The following is a 24,042-nucleotide window of genomic DNA, read 5'->3' as shown; positions in this document are numbered from 1 at the left end:
AGATGGCTTCGTCTAGGCTCGCGTTTTCTCAGGACTCCTGAGAGCCGGCTCTAACCACAGCCCACATCGGAACCCTCCACTGACCTCCCTGTCCCTCGTCACGTAGGGGGTCCAGGCAAGGCCGTGGCTATTGTGTGTCAAGCACCAGAATCCCCCGGGTCTGTTTTGCAGATGAGGACGGTCCTTAAGAGGCAGAGCTGGGGTCCAAACCCTGGTGCTCCCGACTCCAAAGCTCCCAACTGGCAAGCCGTTCTAAAACCTCCCAGCCCCGGGACCTCTGGAGGAAAGGGCTTGCTTTCTCCAGCTCTTGGCAGTGACCTTCAGGGGCGCATTCGCCTTCGGCAGTTGACGACTCTCTGGCTGTCCAGCTACTTGGAAATTTGGCTTTCTCGGTGCGGTTGGGCAGTGCTGGGAGCCTGCCGAGGGCAGGGGACCCAACAGGGGCTTCCAGATGGAAGGATGGACGTCGGCCAGAGCCGCAAGCCTGAGGCTGCCGCCCCCGCCCCAACCCAGTGCCCGGGTGGGGCAGGGGGCGCTCAGGTGCGCGTGTGTGTATGTGTGTGCTCTGTGTTCTCTCTTCTGAGGCCGCTTACGATCTGTGTCTCCCACCAACGCCACCTCACCAGGAGCAGTACACGGTAAAGTTCTCTCTCTCTCTCTCTCTCTCTCTCTCTCTCATTTTGTCTCTCGTTCTCCGTGCTCTGGTGCAGCCACATTGGTTCTGGGCCTCTTTCCATGGCCTCGTGTCCTTGCTGCTGTCCTGTTTTTTGCAGTGACCAGAGCCCCCCCTCGGTCTCTCCCCAGGGAGGGGAGCCCTCAGGGGTCTTGGCAACTGCTTCCCATTGCAACCCACCATTAGTCTGGTTCTTGGCAGAGATTAGAAGGGACGTGGGGGGGGGGGGGGGCCTCCCCAGGGGCTCCCTTCAGCCAGGCAGACAAGCACGGGGAGGTGATTCCCGAAGGAGTAAGCATGTCCAGACCCCGAGATGGGAGAAGGATGGGAGAAGGGAGAACGAACATCTACACTCTCAGCAAAGTGGTTCAAAAAGCGGGTGGTTTTTGGTGAGAACGCCTTGATCAAGCCACTCCTGCATGCCCAGGATCCAACCCGCCAGGAACACTCCTCAGTGCCTCCGTAAACAAGATTGTTTCTCAGCCTGGCCAGAGGGCACACAGCGCCTTCTGGGAGAGAGGGCCCCCTGATGGCCGGGGAGTCACTTTCCGAGGAGTGGATCTGCCCACGGGAGTCCTGCTTCCAAATGTCAGGCCTTCGGCACTTCAGGATTTTAGCCGGTCCCGCTTATGACCCAGATGCCCCCTTGCTTGATGTTCTAGTACGGAGACTTCCGCTCTTCCCAAAGCAAAAGGCCTGAAAGACGCTTGGGGAAGAAATAGCCGTCTCCCCGTGCGATCCAAATTGTGTCCCTGTCCTGCTTCAGATTATCTCAGTGGCTCTCTCGACGTGCATCTCATATTTCAGGGGCACGGCCTTGAGATAACAGTGACTTTGGGTTTCACAAGGGGGAAACGTGTTCCAGCGGGATCCTGGAGCATGGCTGTGCCCCGCAGGGTTAAGCCCAGTTCCCGCTCTTTATTCCCTGAAAAATGAAGAGAAAAGAGATCTTTAAAAAAAAGGGGGGGGGGTGTATCCAGATACACCATGGGAGGGGTCTCTGGGAGTTTTACACCTGACCCACGAGGTAACTCTGGGGAGATGTTCGCTAGGAGACCCTCAAAGAACTCTGATCTGGATCCGTTCACGTGTGTCCTGAGATCGCACGCCAGGCACACGGCGGGAGCGGGGACAAGAACCAAGATCAAAGGGAAAATGAACCGTAGAAGAATAGGTCACAGTTTAAGCCTTTGAGAAGTTCTCTCTCTAAAGCCAGAAGCCAAAGACGAAGCAAAGATGATTCTGAAACAGCAGTAGGGTCTGGTGGCACCCGCAGGCAGTCAGGGGAGGCTGTCGGATAAAGGGGCCACTTAACTTGGCTGCGAAGGCTGCGCAGTCCTGGGAACGGACAGGTGGCAGAAGGGCATTTCTAGCAGCAGGGACAGTAGGTGCAAAAACAAACAGAGGCAAAGAGTCTGGCTGGGGCTTGGGGTGTGTAGCAGTCGATGGGAATGCAAAGGCAAGGTAAGTTGGGCTAGGTTTTGAAGAGCCTTGAATGCCGAGCCAAAAGCTTGCAGTTCTAGGCATCCAGATTTCTCCGGAAGGATGCTGAGAAGGAGAGTGACATTGGCTTTGAGCCACTGTGTGCGGAAAAGGTGGAAGGAGGGGGAGACAGGGAGCGGGCTGGGGGGGGGGGCTGGGAAATGGGTAGTGGGACCCCAGCACAAGACGATGGCCAGGGACGATGATGGAGAGGTTAGGAGGGTAACCCACGGGGGATGGAGGACAGAAAGCTGAACGGGACCCGGGTTTCTGGCTCGGGCGACTGGCGGGTGATGAGTTCTATTAACCGCAGGCCTCTGATGGCCGCACCCAATGCCCTCCTTTTGGGGGACCTGAATCATGGTTGGCTTAAGGGTATCACGGCCTCTGCAGGGGCTGTACGGCTAGGGCCCCGCACTGAACCCCGTAGAAAAGATGGGTTAAGAGACCCTGGAAGAATGAGGCCTGAGACCCTGGCAGAGGTTCAACGTCAGCCTCTGACGTCCCGGTTCTTTGCTTTCGCGCGGGCTCGGGGAATATCGAGGGAGGGCCACGTTAACTCGTTCCTGGATCCCGTTGGGAGGGGAGGCAGGGAATCCCGCTCTCCAGCACCAATGAGAGCCCACAGGTGCCACCAGCCGCCCCGTGCTGGGTCTGAGGGCCACCCCATGCAGTTACACAGGCCCAGCCAAGTGGTGGAGGGCCCTTAACAAGTCCTGAGACCAGGACCGCAGAAGGCCACCTGCTGGCTACCTCTTGAGCCCAAACACAGCAGGGGTGCTCACCACTCTTCCCCAGCAAGGGCAAGCCGGTGCCAGGCTCACCCCAGACTCCTGGGCCTGAGAGGGCGGGGTCACGTGGAGTTGTGGGCCACCCCCCACCCAGACTGACTTCTGCTCCGTCTTTCCCCCTCTCCGTACCCTAACGTCCCTCCACAGTGGCAACAGCAAAGGAAAGGACATCAACACGATTAAGTCCCTCCGAGTCCTCCGGGTGCTACGACCTCTTAAAACCATCAAGCGGTTGCCAAAGCTCAAGGTGAGATGGGGGCAGGTGGGAGGCCCGTCAGGGTTGCTGCCGTGTACGGTTGGGCAGGTTGAGCACTGCTCAAGGACACGACACTGAAAGGGGTGCTGGTAACATCACATCCATCGTAGATGGATGTATTTATTATTACAGCTTTCCAGCAGATGGCAGTAAAGTGCGTTGACCTGACAGAATCTGTGTATTATGACAATTTTCCATTAGATGAAGCGTCTTGAGGTCAGGATCCCCTTTCCTAATTCCCTCGAAGCTGTCGGATGGATAACAGTCGGGCACAACCCTAATGTGGGAAGCAAGAAACTAGGTTTCTGGTCCCACGTAGCTTTTGACTTCTCACCTACCAGTTCTAGGTTCGAGTATCTCCTGTTCCTCAACAGTGTGAACCAGTATTTCCCAGAGCTTGTCATTCAGGAGAAAAGAAAAAGGAAATGAAACGTAGTCATTCAGGGGCGCCTGGGTGGCGCAGTCGGTTAAGCGTCCGACTTCAGCCAGGTCACGATCTCGCGGTCCGGTCCGTGAGTTCGAGCCCCGCGTCAGGCTCTGGGCTGATGGCTCGGAGCCTGGAGCCTGTTTCCAATTCTGTGTCTCCCTCTCTCTCTGCCCCTCCCCCGTTCATGCTCTGTCTCTCTCTGTCCCAAAAATAAATAAACGTTGAAACGTAGTCATTCAAACGCATCTTTCCAATTGGTGTTCCACCTGAGGACCACCTGTATCCTCTCTTCATGTTTATTTCATCGATCACTTTTTAAAATTTAAGTGATTTTTATTTTTTTTTTAATTTTTTTAACGTTTTTATTTATTTTTGAGACAGAGAGAGACAGAGCATGAAGGGGGGAGGGGCGGAGAGAGAAGGAGACACAGAATCGGAAGCAGGCTCCAGGCCCCGAGCCATCAGCCCAGAGCCCGACGCGGGGCTCGAACTCACGGACCGTGAGATCGTGACCTGAGCTGAAGTCGGACGCTTAACCGACTGCGCCACCCAGGCGCCCCTGTGAACGTATTTTAAAAAGAAATTCCGCGTCAAGGTTCTCAAGCGGGAAGAGCAGAAAGAACCCAACAGAAGATAAAACTAAACGTGTTCCCAAAAGACAAGATACTGTTCTTAAAATCTAACCTAAGAGGGGTGCCTGGGTGGCTCAGTCGGTTAAGCATCCGACTCTTGATCTCAGCTCAGGTCACACATGATCTCGCGGTTGGTGACACTGAGTCCCGCATCAGGTTCTGCGCTGACCTTGCGGAACCTGCTCGGGATTCTTTCTCTCTCCCTCTCTCGGCCCCTCCCCTGCTCGCGCAGGCGCGCTCTCTCAAAATAAATAAGATCCGGCCAAAAAGATTGCCTGGAAAGGACTTGGAACATGGGCTGAAAAGGAAAAGTATCAGGGTTCGGTGTTAACAGTAGCAATTAAGCAAGATCTTCTGGCTCGCTCGAGAGGATTAAAGACGCGGAAAGTGATTAAGTGCGTTGCCGTGCGATTCAGCACTATTTAGTGTCAGGCTCCTGCAGGCCCTAAGGAAATGTCCCCTGTCACCAGGACTTTGGCACTATCGCTAGCCAATAGGTGGCCGCCCTTTGGACATGAAAGCTTGCTTGCATTGAAATACAGAGAGGCCCAGCAGTATTCAGTTCTGGGGATCTTCACCCTTTCCTGGGTCACGGCCCCCTTTAAGAGCCCCCATGAGGGACACCTGGGTGGCTCAGTCAGCTAAGCGTCCGACTTCGGCTCAGGTCATGATCTCACGGTTCGTGGGTTCAAGCCCTGCGTCCAGCTCTGTGCTGACAGCTCGGAGCCCGGAGCCCTCTTCGGATTCTGTGTCTCCCTCGCTCTCTGCCCCGCCCCCGCTCTCACTCTGTCTCTCTCCCTCTGAAAAATAATATTTAATTAATTAATCAAATTAGATAAAACATAAATAAATAAAAGCCCCCAGGAAAGCTATGCACGCTCTCCCTTGGGGAAAGCTGCCGAAGCCAGCCTGTAGTTCCAGTAGGTTCGAGGACCCTTGTCCGCTTGTGGTTAGGACCCGCTGTGGTTAGAAGCAGAACGGGGTGGGAGACATTCCGGGCCTGGACCCCTGCCTTCTTGGGCAGATGGTGAGAGGGTTCCAGGTCACCCAGGGCAGGATCTCCGGGGCACGTGAAGTCGGCTCTCACTGGCAGAGCGCCCCCTACTGCTCAGCGGTCCAAAGGGCGTGAGAGCGCAGCTCCAGGGGATGGGAAAAGGGGCCACGAGGGAAGCAGGGACACAGAATTAACAGGAAATTCCTTGTCTGCCCGTTTCTCCTGCCCTGAAGAGCTGTGAGCTTGTCTTAGGCTCAGAGAAGCGCCCCGTTTCCCGGGAGTTGAAAACGGCGGGGGCGGGGATTTGATGCACGGAAAGCCAGGACTGAGTGCAGCCCCAGCACTTACCTCCCAGAGCCGCGGGGCCTTAAGCATGACTTGGCGTGAGGCCTGGTCGGTGAAATGGAACGATCGTGGGCTGCTGGAGGCAACTGACCGGGCAGGCCCCCAGCCCCTCACGCGCTCTCTCCCCTCCACCCCCCCCCCCCCCGCCCCGTCCCCCCAGGCCGTGTTCGACTGCGTGGTGAACTCGCTCAAGAACGTCTTCAACATCCTCATCGTCTACATGCTGTTCATGTTCATCTTCGCCGTGGTGGCCGTGCAGCTGTTCAAGGGGAAGTTCTTCCACTGCACCGACGAATCCAAGGAGTTTGAGAAAGACTGTCGGTGGGTCTCCGCTCTCCTCGGTGCCCCCACCGAGGGGCTGGCGGGAGCGGGGCGGGGGCGGCCGGAAGCACGAGCCACCGGGCTTGGCGACTGGAGTGTTGGGCTCCGGAAGTGAGCCAGGGGCCGCCCGCTGGGGTCTGGAGAAGGGAGGACAAGCGTCGGGGTTGGAGCTCTAGGTAGGATGCGCCCTAAGCTGGCTGCTTAACTCTTCATTCAGTCGCCACGTGGGATCGACCTGGGGGATATTAACACGCGTCCGCGTCCCCTTGTTTGAAAACCTTTACGGGCAGATGTGTTTCAAAATTCAGAATAGTTTGCAGTTGTTTGGGAAAGATCGTGTACCGCGTGTTCCACGCAGGACATGACTCCCTCCGCTGGGTCTAAGACATCCCTGTAATCAAACTTTTTTTTTTTTTTGGCGGGGGGTCACGTGACTGTTTGCAGCAAATGGGACGAAAAGCAAGTATAAAGGGCTTCAGGTCCAGGGGGTCAGGTTTTGTCGCCAAACGAATTAGATCAGAGGTGGGTGGACTTTGTCCGCCAAGGGCCAGATGGCGCGTCACTTATGCCTTTATGGAGTCTATGGTCTCAGCTGCAGCTCCCGTAGTGACACGGGGCAGCCAAGGGCGCCTGGGTGGCTCAGTCCATTAAGCGTCCAACTTCAGCTGGGGTCATGATCTCGTAGTTCGTAGTTTCCAGTCCCGCGTTGGGCTCTGTGCTGACAGCTCGGAGCTTGGAGCTCACTTGGGATTCTGTGTCTCCCTCTCTCTCTGCCCCTCCCCCACTCACACTCTGTCTCTGCCCCCCCTGCCCCCCGCTTTCTCTCTAAAAAATAAATACACATTAAAAAAATGACACAGAGCAGCCAGACAACACATAAACAAAGGTTCCGATCAAATTTTATTTCTATATTTTTTATTGATTTATTTTTTAGTAATCTCTACACCCAGTGTGGGGTTTGAACTCACTCACAGCCCTGAGATCAAGAGTCGCATGCTCTTCCGTCTGGGCCAGCCAGGCTCCCCTAAAATTTTATTTCTAGAAACGAAAACTTGAATGTCGGTGTAAGTTTCATCTGTCACGAATGCATTCTTTCGATTTGCTTTCAACCACTTGGAAACGTAGAAAACCGTTCCTAGTTTGTGGGCCATACAGAAACAGGTGCCGATTCGGTCTGCAAGCCATAATGTTCACCCTCTGAGTTAAGAGGAAGATATTTGGCTTTCAGAACTTTCTAGACTTTGGAGTTGTGGACCAGAACTTGCAGGCCTGGAGTCCCGCCCCGCCCGTCTTTGGGTCATCTTCATGATGGAAATTCTTTTTTAATTTTTTTTATGTTTATTTATTTCTGAGAGACAGATTGAGAGGGTGGAGGAGGAGTAAAGAGAGGGAGACAGAGGAGCTGGGCGAAGCAGGCTCTGCACTGAGAGCAGAGAGCCCGACGCGGGGCTCAAACTCATGAACCGCGCGATCATGACCTGAGCTGAAGTCAGACGCTTGACTGACTGAGCCACCCGGGCGCCCCCTCGTGATGGAAATCGCTAGGCCCTTACCGACGCATGCTGTCGCTGTCGCCGTGTAAAATGTTACGGGCAGCCTGTCGTTATCTCGGAGGCTGTTTCCTGACGTTGGAAGGACTCCATTCGGCCGCGGGTCTGGGGCTAAGCCTTGTATCGCTGCCCTAAAAAGGAGCAGCCCCCGTCCCCCTCGGCCTGATGGACCCAGAAAAGTTCCTGTCTCTCTCCCTGCTCTCAGCGCCCGCCCCCCACGAAGCCTGAGGCTCCCCCCCCCCCCCCCCCCGGCAGGACTGGAAGTTTTCATGTTGGAAGACAGTGCTGGGTCCTGAGTCAGCTCTCCCGCTGGGAGCAGGGGCCGTGGCCTCATCTGACGACCTCCGAGGGGGTGCGCACGTCCGTCAGAGAGCCGCACGGGGGGGGGGGGGGGGGGGGCTTCCACTCCCTGGGCTGAGGGATGCCGTGTGGGCTGGTGGGCCTCCTCGTCCTCTTACCTCTGGTCACCAAAGATGAGGGTCCCCGTCCTCCGTTGACTAACGGCCCCTTTTTTCTGCATCAGCGGCAAGTACCTCCTGTATGAGAAGAATGAGGTGAAGGCCCGGGACAGGCAGTGGAGGAAGTACGAATTCCATTACGACAACGTGCTCTGGGCCCTGTTGACTCTCTTCACCGTGTCCACGGGAGAAGGCTGGCCACAGTAAGCGGCCCACCAGACGGCGCCACGGGGGAGCCGGGGGCCCCCGGGGAGCGGGATGGGGAAGGGCCTGGACCAGGAGGGGTTTGCTCCCGGCTTCCGGAGGTGGGAGACCCCGCTGGGTGCACGAGGGGCCCCGTCACCAGGACAGCAGCCTGGGCTCGTTTGGGGCCGAAATGCAGGCCTCCCTCCGTGCAGTGCGCCGAACCCGAGGAGTCGGGGCCCTGCACCCTCCCAGATGGGGTGCGGTTTCTAATTTGCAGAAGGGCCCCGTGGACGCAGGCAGTCACGTCCTCTTAACCCCTTCTGTGCTGGTGAGCACAGATCTCCAAGGACAAGGCCTGGACGTGGCATTTTCCAAGTCCCTTTGATGACCACGGGACCGTTCCTCACCCAGACAGGGCCAGTCAGGGTTGTGGTGAGGCCGAATTGTGCAAGTCCGGGGCCGGACCCACGCACACGGGGCCAGTGCTAGCCCATACGGCACCTTTGGGCAAATTTTTTCGGCAGCACTCCCTCAACAGACTTCACTGCCATCTGTCAGAATGTTGTCGGAATGTACCGAATGATTTTGTTCAAATAAGGTATTTCGTGGCCACCTGCCAAAAAGTTGTCCTCGTAAATGCACAAATCTATCATGTCCCCAGTACGAATGGCACCCCTGAGACACAGAGCCCTTGAGCAGTGCACAACCTGTGCAGCTGTTCAGAGCAGCTCCGCAGACACACACTCCCATGTTCATCCCCACTACACCTTCCCAGCACCACCACCTGTGCTTAAAGGCCCCCCCCCCAGCACACACGCACTTAGGTGTGTGCCTCCACGACTCCCATCCATCCCCACCAGCCTGGTTTCCCATCCCAACTTGGCCAGGCCTGAGCGGGTGAACGTCGACAGGCCACTTTAAACTGCCAAACCTCAGTTTCCTCATTTGCAAAACGGGGCCGGTAATAACCTCCCTGAGAGGGTTGCCAAGGACATAGATAAAATCATTTCTAGCCCCTGATAGCCCTCAGGACGCGGTGGGAGAGGTAACGGAGAGTGTTGTCCACACTCCCCCCCAGACGAAGGAGGAGGGAACTCTCCTGGCTTCGTAAAATCACCACAGGAATCGGGGTCGGAAGATAACGACTATTTCCATCTTGTTGCTGTTTTCTTTTAATGTCTCCCTCCATTCCCGTTGCTTGTCCCGCTTCCCCCCTCCCCCTGCTCCGCGCCTCCCAGGGTCCTCAAGCACTCCGTGGACGCCACCTTTGAGAACCAGGGCCCCAGCCCCGGGTACCGCATGGAGATGTCCATCTTCTACGTCGTCTACTTCGTGGTGTTCCCCTTCTTCTTCGTCAATATCTTCGTGGCCTTGATCATCATCACCTTCCAGGAGCAGGGGGACAAGATGATGGAGGAATACAGCCTGGAGAAAAATGAGGTGCCGCTTCCCAGTTGCACCCTTCACTTAAAAATTGACAACTCCCGCCCCCCATCGCAGGCACACACACAGGCACACGCGTGCGTCCAGAAAACAGCTGCTGGGGGCATCTGGGGAGGGCGCAGCAGCATCCTCCAGGCAGCATTCGGTCTGTAGGGCCGCCCTTCATGGGGTTCCCAGAGGAAAACACACCGAAAGAAGGTGTATGTATCAGTGAGTTCAGACGAGGTTATGCCACAGTAACAAGCATGTCCGGAATCTCAGTGCCAGATGCCCACACAGGGATCGATTGATTTCTTGCCCAGCACCGCACGTCCAGGCGGCTCTGGTCCACGTTACCTTTATTCTGGTTGCTCTCCGAGACACTTCAGATCGAAGAGATAATGGCAAACCACTGTGCACTTTCGGGGCGGGGGGGGATCTGTGCCCGTAAGCGACCCTTCCATCCACCCATCCACATCTCACTGGCCAGAGGAAGTCACACATCTGTGTCTGATGTCCGTGGGGTGGCAAAGTGTAATCTCCCCGAGGGCAGGGTGGTGAATATTTGTGAGTGAAAATCCACTCCTCCCAAGAGAGCGCAGATGCGGCCCTTGGCTCTTCTAGAACCGTCCGAGCTCAGCCAGGTGGAGGACCTGGGAATGCATCCTTCCTCTGCTCTGTTGGCCCCTCACACTGAATGGCCATTTTCCCTCCGTCCTTCGAAGGGAAGGAGGAAACGAAGCAAAGAGTTCAGTAGGAAAGAATGGTTAGGTTCGGGTTTGGCCCGCTCGGCAGCTGTGCTGCCTCAGGCAAGTGACTCAGCCTCTCTGAGCCTGCAAAGTAGGGTTGCTGGTGGCGTCCCACGTGGGCAGATGACGACTTCTTAGGGAACCGCGGGTGTTGGCAGGAGGAAGCGGGCGTGAAGACCCAACGGGCGTGAGGAATCCTGGCTGGGGGCAGACTCGGCTGACGTGCCCGAGGTCCGGGGGGTGGGGGGGTGCCCCGTGTCCAGCCGCCGGCCTCTCTCCCGCAGAGGGCCTGCATCGACTTCGCCATCAGTGCCAAACCGCTGACCCGACACATGCCACAGAACAAGCAAAGCTTCCAGTATCGCATGTGGCAGTTCGTGGTGTCCCCGCCTTTCGAGTACACCATCATGGCCATGATCGCCCTCAACACCATCGTGCTCATGATGAAGGTGAGCCCCCAGCACCGCCCACACCTCCCAAGGCCGCCCATGGCCCCCCCCCCCCCCCCCCCCCCCCGCAGAGCGGAGCCGCCTGCCGCGAGTCTCCCAGACCGAGCCCCTTCCGACGTCACCTGCGGGGACCTTCCTCCAGGAAGCCCTCCCTGGCCTCCCGCAGCGGCACGAGGCACCCATCTAGTGGTTCACCCATGGGCCGTAATGTCGGTGTTGGGTTGCCCAGCCGTCTGCCCCACCGGCCTGTGAGCTCCACAGGGGCCAGGCAAGTCCCGCTCAGCCCTGAATTCCTGGGGTTCGGCACATCCCTGGGCGTGAGGGAACAGGAGGCCCTCAAGAAACGTGTGATGGGTGAAATGAGAAAGGAGGGGCAGGTAAGAGGACCTTGCAACCCTTGGGGCCGCGGAGTCCCGTCCGGGTGAAAAGCCAGGACCTTGCACCCTGTGGTCTAAAGACCAAAGGGCAGGATTCAAGCCCAGCTCCGCTGTTTGACTTAGCATTTAACTTGGCGCCAGGGGCCAGCAACTATCAGGCGTCAGTTTCCCCGTCAATGAAGCGAGGACGATAATAACGGCACCTTCCTCCCGACCTCGAGCGGGGGTGAGGATTGAATGAGGAAGTCCCGGCAAAGACACGGGCACATGTCTCGGCACTTTGAAAACACGCGGTCCCTAAGCTGCCAACTTTTGAATTGGCGAAAAGGGAGTGCCTGCGTTTGCTTGAAACGCTTCTCCGCAAGCAAGCTCTTTTCTCTTTCTATCGTTACAATCCTTAAACGGTTCCAAACAGACAGAAAGGAATAGTACAGCGCAGCGCTTCTCGAACTGCTGTGCGTTCACGGATCATCTAGGGATCTTGGTAAAATGTGGATTCTCGGCCAGCAGATCCGGGTTGGGGCCAGGATTCTGAAATTCTAATCAGCATCCCCCGGGATTGCTGCGGGTCCCTGAATACCCGGTCTCCGTCACCCAGAGGTGCCCATTTGGAACACGCTCTGTGTTGGCTTCATCTGTTCTCTCTCTCTCTCTCTCTCTTTTTTTTTTTTTTTGTGGTTGTCGTTGTTGTGAGGTGAAATTCACATAACATAAAATTAACCAGTTCAAGCGCACCTGGCGGGCTCAGTCGGTCAAGCATCTGACTCTTGACCTCAACTCAGGGTTGGGAGTTAAAGCCCCAAGGTGGGCTTCCGTGTCCAGCATGGAGCCTCCTTAAAAAAAAAAAAATTATAATTAACCATTTCAAAGTGTGCAATTCAGGGGCAGTTTCGTACAGTCACCACCCTGCGCAACCATCACCTCTCCCTACTTCCAGAACATTTTCATCACCCCAAAAGGAGGCCCCGTCCCCGTGAGCAGTCACCGCCCCCCATCCCCCTCCCCCAGCCTCCAGCAACTGCCAGTCTGTGTTCTGTCTCTGTGGATCTATCTATTCTGGACATTTCATCTGTTTTTTTAATGATTATTTATTTTGAGAGAGAGAGAGAGAGAGGGTGCTTGCACACGTGACCAGAGGAGGGGCAGAGAGAGGGAGACAGAGGATCCGAAGCAGGCTCTGCCCTGTGAGCACAGAGCGACCAGGGGCTCGAACTCACATACCCCGAGATCATGACCTGAGCCAAAGTCCAACGCTCAACCAACTGAGCCACCCAGGCGCCCCAATTTCGTCGATTTTTAAAAATTATTTTAATGTTTATTTATTTTTGAGAGAGAGACAGAGTGCAAGCAGGGGAGGGGCAGAGAGAGAGGGAGACACAGAATCTGAAACAGGTTCCAGGCTCTGAGCTGTCAGCACAGAGCCTGACACGGGGCTCGAACCCACGAGCCGTGACATCGTGACCTGAGCCGAAGTTGGACACTTAACCCGACTGAGCCACCCAGGCGCCCCAATTATTTTAAAGATACCACAATATTTTGACCTTAAATTCTTCGGTATGTATTTCCAAGAAATAAGAAAAAAAAAAAAGAAATTTTCCTATATATTCTTTTTTTTTTCCTATATATTCTTATGCTTGACAAGATTTCTCTAAGATACGTATTGAATTGTCCCCAAAGTATCTTTTACAGTATGGGTTGTTCTCTGAGCCAAGATCCAAAGGGCTACACATGGCCTCTGGTTGTTGTCTTTTATTTTTTATTAATTTTTTCATGTTTATTTTTAAGAGAGAGGGAGAAAGACAGAGTACAAATGCGGGGGTGCACAGAGAGAGAGGGAGACACAGAATCTGAAACAGGTTCCAGGCTCTGAGCTGTCAGCACAGAGCCCGACGCGGGGCTTGAACCCACAAATCATGAGGCAGTGACCTGAGTCAAAGTCAGATGCTTAACCCACTGAGCCACCCAGGCGCCCCTGGCTGTTGTCTTTTAAATCACTGTCTTCCCCATACTGTTTTTTTTTTCTTGCCCCATGCTGTTGCCTTTTTGAGGAAACCAGATAAGTTGAATGAAAACTGTCCCACCTGTGGGTGCGTTAGTCTCCTCGTGGGGTACTGTGGCTTCTCCCACCTGCCGTGTCTCCTGTAACCTGGTCCTCAGGGCTGAAGGTTATAAATTTGAATATAATTAAATAGTCTGGGCAAGAAGACCTCATAAGGAAGTCTTAGAGTAGCAGTTATCTCTGGGGCAGGTTACTGACTGGGAAAGGGTGCAAGGAAACTTTTGGGGGTGCTGGAAGTGTTCTGGGGGGCAGTCTCATGGGAGTGCACAGCTAAGGGTTAAAAAGGGGGGGGCGCTGCGCCTGGGTGGCTCAGTGGGTTAAGCCTCGTACTCTTGGTTTCGGCACAGGTCGTGATCACACGGTTCGTGGGTTCAAGCCCCACATCGGGCTCTGCCCTAACAGTGCTTGGGATTCTCTCTCTCCCTCACTCTCTCTCTCTCTGCCCTTCCCCTGTTCTTGTGCTGTTGCTCTCTCTCTCAAAATAAATACATAAAAGATCTGGAAAAAAAAAAAAAAAAAAAGAAAAGAAAATCCCGCAGAGGGGATGCCACAGACCTCCTCCTGCATTCCATCCGGAGCCACATCAAGCAGGCAGTCCTGGGATCTGGGGTGCTAAGGTGGGACTCAAGAAAGTGTGTGTTTGGATGTGAAAAGATTAGCCCAGCCCAGGAACAGCTGGCCGGGGGGGGGGCCTGGGTCGCCTCCAACAGCATGTCGGGAAGCCCAGTGTCCAGGTCTCGCCTGCCCCAGGACAGGACAGTCACAGAGCCGCCTCCCCAGCTCCCCCCCGCCTGCTGACCCCAACGTCCTTCCTCCTCTCTACTCCAGTTCTACGGGGCCTCGGTTGCTTATGAAAACGCTTTGAGGGTATTCAACATCGTCTTCACCTCCCTCTTCTCTCTGGAATGTCTGCTGAAAGTCATGGCTTTCGGGATTCTGGTAAGTACGGCCTTGGGGCTAGAGCCGTGGGTCGGGGATGGTGGGTGATGATCTCCCCAACCCCAGCGGCAGCTCCAGTGCCCACAGACCCTTGTTAGTCATCCCTGCGTCTGCCAGGTAACAGCAAGGAGACCCAGCCCTTGCCAGGTGCATGCACCTGCCGTCATTCCTCAGAGCGATCCAAACTGGGGGGCGGGGGTGGGGGGGAGGGCGGCGATTACCATCCAGTTTAAGGAAACTGAGATCCGGACCGGGCCAAGTCCGTGGTGTCCCAGCCGTTCTAACCACAATCCACAGTCAGGCGTACCTTTTGCGAGGGAGGCAGCACCCAGACGCGCAACTAGACAACCAACGTGAAGTTTTCCAGAATCCAAATCCCGTCTCTGCCTGCGTCACGGGCTCCTCCACTGATGGTGGAGCTTTTCTTTTCTAAATGCAGTTGGTCGCCCCCTAGCCTGTCTTCATCTCCGACTAATGCAAGTGGTCTTAACCTGAAGCCCACTGATCCGTGGGTGCGGGGGAAGGGGGGGGCGGGGGGGGGGGGAGAGCTGTGAAATTAGACGTGAGCAGATCACGTCTCTAGTTTTCACAAGCCGCTAACTGGACATTAACATTTCCTTCCATCTTGAAGGCAGACCAGCCCCTGCAGTGTGACCAGTATTCTCTGTGTCACCGATAAAAATCAGATCTTTCCGTAGCACGTGACAGAGGCAGCAGGTTCCTCCAAATTTTTGTTCGTGTTCAGCCTTGCTTCGAACGCCGGTGACCGTCAAACCTACCGCCGGGAATTATTTCATGTGTTAATGAAGAAGTGCGTTAATCATTAGATCACCGTTTAAAAATAGTTTTTGATAATTGTATTTCGGTGTAACAGGTGCCCTTGCAATCCTGGGTATTTTATTTTATGCATTTACAAAGCTTCCTCTGAGAAGGTCTTCCCAGGAGGCCAGGGAGGTTCACAGCCCCCCAACCCCCCCACCAAAAAAAAAAGCCAAGAAGGCCTGAACTGAACTGAACTGATGGGTTGTGTGATGGGGCCTTCTAGAAGGTCCCCCGTGAGTGGCCAAGCTCAGACTTAGAACAGGATGCTTCCCTCTTGCCCACCCACTTTGTCCACCTCTCTGAGGAGAGTGGCCCACAGCCTGTGGCCTCGCCAGGCTGTCAGCGAGGTGGAGGCTGGATTCCCAAGGTGGCAAAGGGTGTTAGTTTGGACACCAGAGAGGCCTCGATTCAACTCACATCCGGGCTGTGTCACCTCACCTCTCCATCGTGAGGGCTCGTCCTCTGCCTCTTCCTCAGAAGAGCCCTTGCGAACCCCAGTGTGCCCGAAGGCTGAGGGTGAGGGCTGGCATGGAGTGAGCGCCCCATAAATGCCAGGAAGGGTCGCCATGAGGCCTTAAAATTGAATGATCCCCCAGAGCCAGCCCCGGAAGTTCAGGCTCACTTGGTCAGGTGGGAGCCCCTGAATCCGTATCTTTAATGAGTGCCCCAAGGGGAGTCCAAGATGCATCTAGTGTTGAACACCAGGCAGAAAGGGGAGGCACCCCGCAGCCAGGGCAAGGGCACCGACTCTGCATTTCGGTCCTGGGGATGCCACCAGGATGGGTCACAGAACACGTATGGGGGGGGCGGCAATCAGGCTCTGGCGTGCCCGTATCAGGGTGCAAGCCCCTTTCTAGCTGCGTGGCCTCAAGCAAGGCACATGGCCTTTTTCTCCTGTTTCCACATCTACAAAACAGGAGTACCGTGCATCCGGCCTCCCAGGGCGGAGGGGAGCGTGGTGTAGGTTCAGACGCGGGACCTGCCCAGCCCAGTTGTGCTGTGAGGTTTTTGTAACCCCCGTCGATCTTCTGGTAAATGAAGCGGCTTAGGGCTCCATCCTCCCCGCCCCCGACCATCCCCCAGGGGCCTGCGTGGAGCCACCCCCTCTGGTTTGGGTGAAGTTCACCATGTGCAGTTTAGGCAATGGGGTGGGAGGGAGGGACCCTTGTCGTCCAGGGGTAAGGCCTATGGCCAGACGCCTAGAAAGTTGCCTTCATTTGGACTCCCCCCAGAAGCACAGCCTGAGATCAGGACTGAGTGCGAGGAATTTATCTGGAAACCCAGGGAACTCAGTGTGGGGGAGAGGAGTGAGGCAGGAGCCAGAAGGCAGCCAGTACAAGGTGTGTTAATGGAGCCAGTTCCCACTGTGGGCAAAAGGGGCACAGTTCCCTTGAGGACCAGCAGGAGGCAGCAGAGAGCACATACTGCCGCCTCTTTCCACCTGAGGGGAGAGCCGGGGTATTTATCCTCCAAGGCCCATCAGTCATAATCAAGGGCTGCTCCCAGGGGGAGCCGTTTAATTTGCAACCAGAGAAAGACCCTGGGCAGAGCAACGGAAGGTGTGTAGGGGAAATATGAGGGGATATGGGCAGGGCCCCAGCAGCATCTGCCAAAATACCAAAAGTGCCAGTGGAACATGAATTCCTTTTAGATGATTACGAAACAGCATCTGTTCATTGAGCACCTGCTGTATAACCAAACTCCACCCCCCCCGCCCCTCCCCCCCCCGCTTCACATTCGTTATCTGATTGCTGTTATACCCCTGTCTTCCAGAAGAGGGCTCCAAGGCCCAACCAGTCCCAACTCCAAGACCCTTTCATTCCTACGCGCTGAAAATAGTTTGAGCCTGGAAAGCACAGCTCCAAAGCCTGAGTCCTTCTCTGTGAGGCAGAGGGGCTGCCTCAGGGCCAGACGCTCAGGGGAGGAACAGACCAGTCAGAAGGGGACCTGCGAGCCCCAAGCTGGTCCCCGCTTTGTGAGGGTGCTGAGAAAGCCTGTGTTCGGTGTGGGTCCCACTGAGCCCGGAGGGGAGGGCTGTCTGTTTGAACCAGACCCTTGGATTCAGACAGAGGTGCTGCTCGGCGTGGGCTCAAACGGTGTGGAATGTTTTCACAAATACTCCTCTGCGCAAAACCTGTTGGCTATAACTAGACACAGGCGGCCCCATCCAACCGCAAGGGGACCAGAAAGTGCAGCCTGGCACGTGCCCCGAAGGCGTTTCATGCCCCTGTTACCTTTCCCCTTCTTCAGATTAGGAAGTGGAAGAAATGAGAGGTTAAGTCACTGGCCCACAGCCATACAGCAGGATTCGAACCCACAGTCCGCTGTCTTAGCGAGCATGCTGTAGCAGGTGCGGTCTTGAACACAAACCCTAGACTCGAGCTGAGTTCAGTCCTGACCCTTCACCTCTGTGCTGCTCACCTCAGAAGGTGAGCGGCATCCCACTCCGAGCTTCCGTCGCCTCGGGTAAAGCGGGTGACAATCCTTTGCTCTGAGGGTCCATGTGAGGATCCCAGTGACATCGTTTATTTTTTTTTTATTAAATTTTTTTTCAACGTTTATTTATTTTTGGGACAGAGAGAGACAGAGCATGAACGGGGGAGGGTCAGAGAGAGAGGGAGACACAGAATCGGAAACAGGCTCCAGGCCCCGAGCCATCAGCCCAGAGCCCGATGCGGGGCTCGAACTCACGGACCGCGAGATCGTGACCTGGCTGAAGTCGGACGCTTAACCGACTGCGCCACCCAGGCGCCCCCCCCCCCCCCAGTGACATCGTTTATAAAGCATCTCGGGTCTCAGGGAGCCCTCAGATATGTCATAAAGACAGGCAAGCCCAAAGGACAGCCCTCGTTCTCCAGCAGAGCGACACCGGGCTTTGGAGGCCCCCCCCTGGGGCCAGGAGAGCCATGGGGGTCCCAGGGAGGGGGACTCAGAGCAGGTGATATTAAGCAGCCCATACAGCAGCACTTTGCTATTTGAATGACCACGCGTGTTGTGGGCACTCGGGCTGATCAGCAGCCGTGCCCCTAATGCACCCCGGGGCCGGCCGTGGCAGCCGGGCGTGGAGCCCTGTGTTGGCATCTCTGTCTTGTGGGTCCCCATTCTAGAATTATTTTCGTGATGCCTGGAACATCTTCGACTTTGTGACTGTTCTGGGCAGCATCACCGACATCCTCGTGACTGAGTTTGGGGTAAGTTTCCCACCAGCTTCTCTCTGGGTAGCTCCCGGCTGGGTGGAGAATGGGTGGCTGGGGGTGGGGGGGAACCTTCCAAAAGCAGCGGTCCCAAAAGCCACAGCTGACTCGGGCCAGCACTTGACTGTGACCAAAGAGGGAGAAGCGGGGACTCCAGGGGCAAGGGCAGCCCCTCAGGAGGGCGGCTCAGGGAGACGGGGGAGCCCAAAGCCACAGCTGTGGGGCCAGCACTGCAGTGTGAACTTTCCTGCATCTCGGCTGTTGACCATTGAATCAATAATATGGATGAGTGCATTGAGATAATTAAAGGATCCCAAGGCTGAGCCCTACCCCCAAACCCCACACAGTGTTGGGGACCCATCCCACTCCTAGGTCCCCAGGATGTCCACCCTCTTCTGTCCCCAGGGTTGGAAGGCTTGCAGCTTGGGGAGGGGGGCGGTTCCTAGACCTCCGTGGTGGCCCCATAGGCCACATCATCCTTCCGCCTCATCTGAGAGACTCAGGGCCCCAGAGCTCCTATCTCAGATACCCTCTTTGGCCATTTTCAAGTAAGCCCAGGCCTGGGAGCCCTCAGGAAAGTGGTGGGGAGGGCAGGAAATCCTCACAAGGGGAGCAAAAAGGGCAAAGACTGTTGAAGCCAGGGGTGGGAAGGGATATCAACCTCATCAAAATAGCAGTAAAAATAATGGCCGACTTAGTTGCGTGGCAGGCACAGTGCCAAGCGATTCACGTGGATCAGCTCGTGGTACAGGTCAGGGGGTCGGTAGATAAAAGGATTCCTTTGGGAGGGTTTAACTGAAGGGATTGGAAAGCAGAGACTACTCACAGAGAGGAGGGGAAGAGGGCCGACCAGGATGGCAAAGCGCGGGGCACGCAGCCACCGTGAGGAGCTGTCACCTGCCCAGGTGCTGAAGCGGGGAGGAAATCTGAGCTGGGGTGGGGAGGGGCCGCCCAGCAGGAGCCGTGGACCTGCGGGGACAGAGCCTGTGCCCCAGAGGAAGGCCAGAGCAGGCTCAGGGCATCAGGGGAGAAATAACCCAAGCCCATCTCTCCCCCCGCCCTCCATCTCCTGCCAGTGCTTCCCGTTGGCCAAGCCTAGCCAGAAGGGAGCCAGAAGGCCAGGGAGCAGGGGGTGGGGGAGGTGCTCAGAACAAGCAGAGAAAAGTGGAGAATACACCTGGTTGGGGTGTGGCCCGAGGAAGAGGGTGTTGCCCCATTTCACAGATGAGGAAGCTAGTGCCCAGTGCTCGGGGAAGCGAGGGACCTGCCCAAGGTCATGCACGCACCCAGACCTGGTAACTCCTGAGGCTCACTGGTGGCCCTGGGGTGGCCCATTAGAGACCCCAGCAGAAAGGGGTCGATGGACCCATTCTCCCATCCTGGAAGGCCGACGGGACAAAAGAGCTACACAGAAAAGGAGGCCATTCTCTGATGGGTCCCTGGCACCTCCCTCCCAAGTGGTATCCTGACCATACCTCTTTGCCCTGAGCTCCACTGAGCCAGAAGTTCTCCCTTCCCTTCGTCCCATCCCTAACACCTTCCTCTAGGGAGGTCAGCGGGGGTGTCCCCGACCTGGGCCCCGTGCTCTGGCAGAGGACCAGAGCCCCGGCCTCATCTTCTGTCCTGAGTCTCTAAGAGATCCAGAGCTCCGACTGGCAGTCACCCAGCTGAGCACAAGACAGCTTTGAACCAGTACGAGAGGTTGGAATGGTGGCCCCGCACCCCCCGCAGAGCACGTGGAGGGAGTTGGTTGAAACCTCCAGTGGCCAGGAGTAAGCGGTCCATAGGGCTGGACCCCCGCGGCCCGGGCTCCGGACTGGCAGGACAGGGAAGGGCATCAGGGCTATTCAGTGAGTCGAACAGCCCTCCCCACAAGCTGTTTGACTTTGCCAGCCTACGTCACCTCTGCTCCTGTAGCGTGGGGATAACTGTTGTAATTAACCTCCCTGGGTCCTTGCCAGCTTCACGTTCACACATGCATCCGGTAGGCACTCACTGAGCGCCTGCTGTGTGCCGGGCACTGTCGTAGGTGCTGGAGACCGTGAGCAAAGCCAGACCAGACAAGAACGCCCGCCCCCACAGGGCCGGCATTCTAGGGAAGGAGCTGGCAACCTTTAACACGCGTGAGCGAGCCACGTGAAGGGTTTGGCACAGAACCTGCCAGGAAATAGATCGTTCACAAATGGCGGTTGTTATTCTTACTGCTACAGCTGTTGCTATTATTACTGGGAGCGTCCTTGGGTCTGCAGTGGGCCTTCCACTGTACTTGGGTTTTCCAGTCACCTCCCCCACCCCAGCCCCCGGGGCCCTGGATCAGAATCCTTTGGAGGGGAAGGTGGAGGCTGGGTGTGTGGACCCTTTCGGGATGTTATGCTCCTCCCAACCTGGGCTGAGGGGAGGCCTGCCCTGCGGGGCAAGGAGCCCACAGCCACCCGTCTCTGCCTCCCAGGTAAGCCCGCCAGGTTCAGGCCAGAACCCCGCCAGGCTGAGGCAGGGGGCGCCAGACGCTTGGGAGGGCAGATCCCCGGGGTTGTGCGGGAGGGGGAAGGGCTGGAGGCCCACTGGGCCTCAGCTGCCGCCCCCTAGTGGCCGGGTGACGGGGGGTTTGCCCTGCGTGCGATGGTTAATGACTGTTTCTTGTCTTGTCTCTTTTCATGCCTGCTCTTTAAACTGTATATTGGCACAACGCCGTCTGAAAAACTCATCCAATCAAAATGCACTATGAAATTCATTTGTTCATCCATGACATGGTCTGTGTGTTCATACACCAATGACTATCTCCCAACCCACCACCCCCACTCCCCGCCCGGGAACCGAAACCCATTGGTGTTTTGGCACTGGTTACAAATCAACCTAAAAAACGCTGAACACGCCTCCCCAACTGCCCCCGCCCGCCCGCTCCCCCTCCATCTTCAACATCTGCATCTAGAATCCGGTTGGTCTTACTTCTTTCTGAAGTCTAAATGCCTTACATTAACTGTGAACGCATCTTCTCGTACCAGCACTGCACGTCCCGCCCTGGGCTTTCTGGACTTGGGTTGCCTGATGCATCCCGCCCTCCCCCAGCACCCCTTCCCCGTCTTGTCTGTCCGTCTCCCCAGCCCACCCCCCTCCCTCCTCCTTCCTGCAGTCTCTCCCTCCCTCCCTCTCTCTCTCTCTCTCTCTCTCTCTCGTTTTTACTGGGCTCTGAGTTGGGGTTTTCTGTGTGGGTTGGTTTGCGTCTTTTGCAAAGCAAAGGGTTTGCTCCAGCAGGACTCCTCAGCTGGGTGGGCCTCCCGCCCCATCCTGTACACGCGTCCCTACACGCCGAGCCCCTGCAACACCCAGACATCGCTCCTGTCCCCCCCTGATCAGCTCCATGGGGCCTGGGCCCTGGGAAACTCCAGGCCCGTGGGTGTGACTTTGTAGAGATGTAAATCTCCCAAGTCCGAGGAGGCCGGAGGGCCGGACAGCAGGCAGGCAAACACTCCCAGACAAGGGAAACACGGAAGGGCCAGGACTCGGGCCGGCCAGACGAGACCCTCTCCCGGAGCCCCGGCCTTCACGTGCTCACGTAACCGCCCCCGTACACACAGTCAAGGCACACGGGTGCCCTCGCCCCTTTCCCACATGCGCCCTCTCTCTCCCTTCCTCTCTTGTTCTTGTGCTCCTCCTCTCTCTCCTCTGCCCACGACACACGCACACGCACACAGACACACACACGCACACCTGTCCCTCCCTGTTACATCCATCCAGCCTGCCCCCCACATGCCCTGTCACAGCACACACCATCTCCTCCTCTGTCGCCTCACGGATTCGGCTCCTTGCTCACTTCTCATTCCGGTACCTTCCATCTGCCTCCGCCCCACGCCCGCCACCTCGGAGCCCCGTTGAAGGACTCCCGGAACGGCATCTCTGCGCCAGGACCCCCCCCCCCCCGACCCCCAACCAGTACCACATGCAGTCATCCGCCAAACAAACGTTGAAAGATTGCAAATTCGGTGCCCCAAGTGGAGTGGCGGGCTGAAGCGGGCAACATCACTGCCACCGCCTCGCGGGTCGAAGTGGGAAAGCTGGGCATTGGTCGAATAGGCACTCGAAGCCACCTGAAGTTATAACTGGGTCCGGAGCTAAAGAATGAGCAGTGTTAACAAGGCAAAAGAGCGGGGGGAAGGGCATTTGAGGCCCAGAACAGCACGGGCAAAGGCCCTGTGTCAAGAGGAATCATGCAGGGGTCGGGGTCTGCAAGCTGAGGGTGTGTGGCTGGAGCAAAGAGAGGGAGGGAAGGCTGACCCAGGAAAAGTGAAGAGGGCGGAAGGGGATAAGCCCCTGGGGCCTAGTGGAAGCCGGGGAGCATTTAGAGCAGGGGTAGCATTGGAAATGTGATTAGACAGGATGGCGAGGCTGTGAGGCAGCAGCCGGCGGCCGGGGAGGGAGGGGGGTGTGGAGGGGGGGAGGTGCTGGGCCACAGTGGGGAATCCCCAGCGAGAGGGGACTGGCCGTCTGAGCAGGGGCTTCTCCGGGACCCGGGGATGGGTTAGGTCTGGACTGGGGGAGGAAGGTACCTGGAGAGATCGGAGTCTGGCTTGAACTGGGAGATAGAATCTAGGGGATGCCAGAAGAGGAGCAGGTTAGGAGAAGAGAACAGGTGTAGAGCACAGCCGTGGCGCGTCTGAGGTGCCTTTAAGAGCACCCCGGAAGAAGTCGGGCCAGGCGAGTGGTTATGGGGTCTGGAGCTCAGAGGCAAAGTCGGCTGAGATGGGGGCTGCCGGGGGCAGGATTTCTCTGGAGCCCTCAGGTGGCTGGTTCCCATGTCTTCCTGAGCTCTCGCGCCCCTGAGCACCACAAGCCTTCCGGGGCCTGCATCCCACCCCATCGCCCTTGAGCCAGGAAGCACAGGGCAGCCTTGAAGGACAGCATAGCTGCTCCTTCCGGGCTTGTGGATGGAAAAGTGGGAGCTAGGAAGAGGGAAGTCGCCAGTTCTGCGAGCACTTGAAGGACTCGATGCAGAACCAAGAAGAGATGGCGGGCAGATGAGTTCCTTCCCCTACCCTGTCACCTGGACCTCTGTCATCTCCACCCCCTACCTCCCCCATGTGTCTCCTCCCTCAGCTCCAAGAAGGGCAGCATGTTCTCTGCACGCGTCTCCCTGCAACACCCCCTTGCTTCTCCCGCATGGTGACAGGCTCCCCGCTGCTCTACCCTGAGCCCCCGGAGGCTGCTCCAGGGCCCGCCTGCTTTTGCATGCTGGGCAGAGTCCCCATGTTATGACCCGCCCCGTGAAGGGATGGCTTGTACTCTGGGGATGGTCGGGAGGGGCTGGGGACACCTGGGCCATCGGCCCCGTCCCCAGGTAGAGCTGGGTGGCCAGGCAGGGCTGGGTGTCAGGTCAGCTGGGCACAGGGGGTGACTCTCAGCTGAGCTGGGTGTGGGAGCGTATTCGAGGCCCTTGGGACATTCTCACGGTGGTTGGGCCCAGTATGGTCAAGGTAGGATCTCCCAGCCCCCACCCCCGTCCTAGAGGCCTAAGGACCAACTGATGTGTCCCCAGAGGCATCCTAGACTTGGCCAGCAAATCCAGAGGCCTCTTGGAGCCCCAGAAATTTCTCGGACCCCCCATCCCTGCCTCTCAGCTCCCAGGCCGGATACAGGCAAGATACAGTAACTGGGAAGGATCCTGGAGGATCCTGGAGGGCACGTGTGGCCTGTTTCAGGGGGCCAGCCACATCTGAGCCCCAGCTAACTTTTGCCAACCTGGAAGCAGGCCCAGGGTTGCCAGCAAGTCAGATTTGGGGGAGAAGTCAGACTTTTAAACACTGGCAACTATTTTTCATCGAAACAAAACAAAAACTGCCGAGGCCCGACAAGACAGCTCCGTCAGCCAGATGTGGTCCATTTGTGACTTTGAGCTTCCTGCCCCCCACCCAGCGGCGACCC

At 56.8% G+C, this 24,042-nt stretch overlaps 1 protein-coding gene across 1 annotated transcript in view; it reads left to right on the top strand.

Moving 5' to 3' along the window:
• CACNA1A (calcium voltage-gated channel subunit alpha1 A) overlaps positions 1-24,042 on the top strand; it is a 273,407-nt gene that overhangs the window by 222,307 nt on the left and 27,058 nt on the right. The window contains 7 exon segments of the mRNA XM_047848785.1: positions 3,094-3,193; positions 5,761-5,921; positions 7,995-8,132; positions 9,354-9,555; positions 10,571-10,735; positions 14,000-14,110; positions 18,040-18,123. Coding sequence (XP_047704741.1) covers positions 3,094-3,193; positions 5,761-5,921; positions 7,995-8,132; positions 9,354-9,555; positions 10,571-10,735; positions 14,000-14,110; positions 18,040-18,123 — 961 coding nt within the window.

The sequence above is a fragment of the Prionailurus viverrinus genome, chromosome A2 (assembly GCF_022837055.1).
Source record: "Prionailurus viverrinus isolate Anna chromosome A2, UM_Priviv_1.0, whole genome shotgun sequence".
NCBI lineage: Eukaryota > Metazoa > Chordata > Mammalia > Carnivora > Felidae > Prionailurus > Prionailurus viverrinus.
This window is presented reverse-complemented; position numbering and strand designations above follow the sequence as displayed.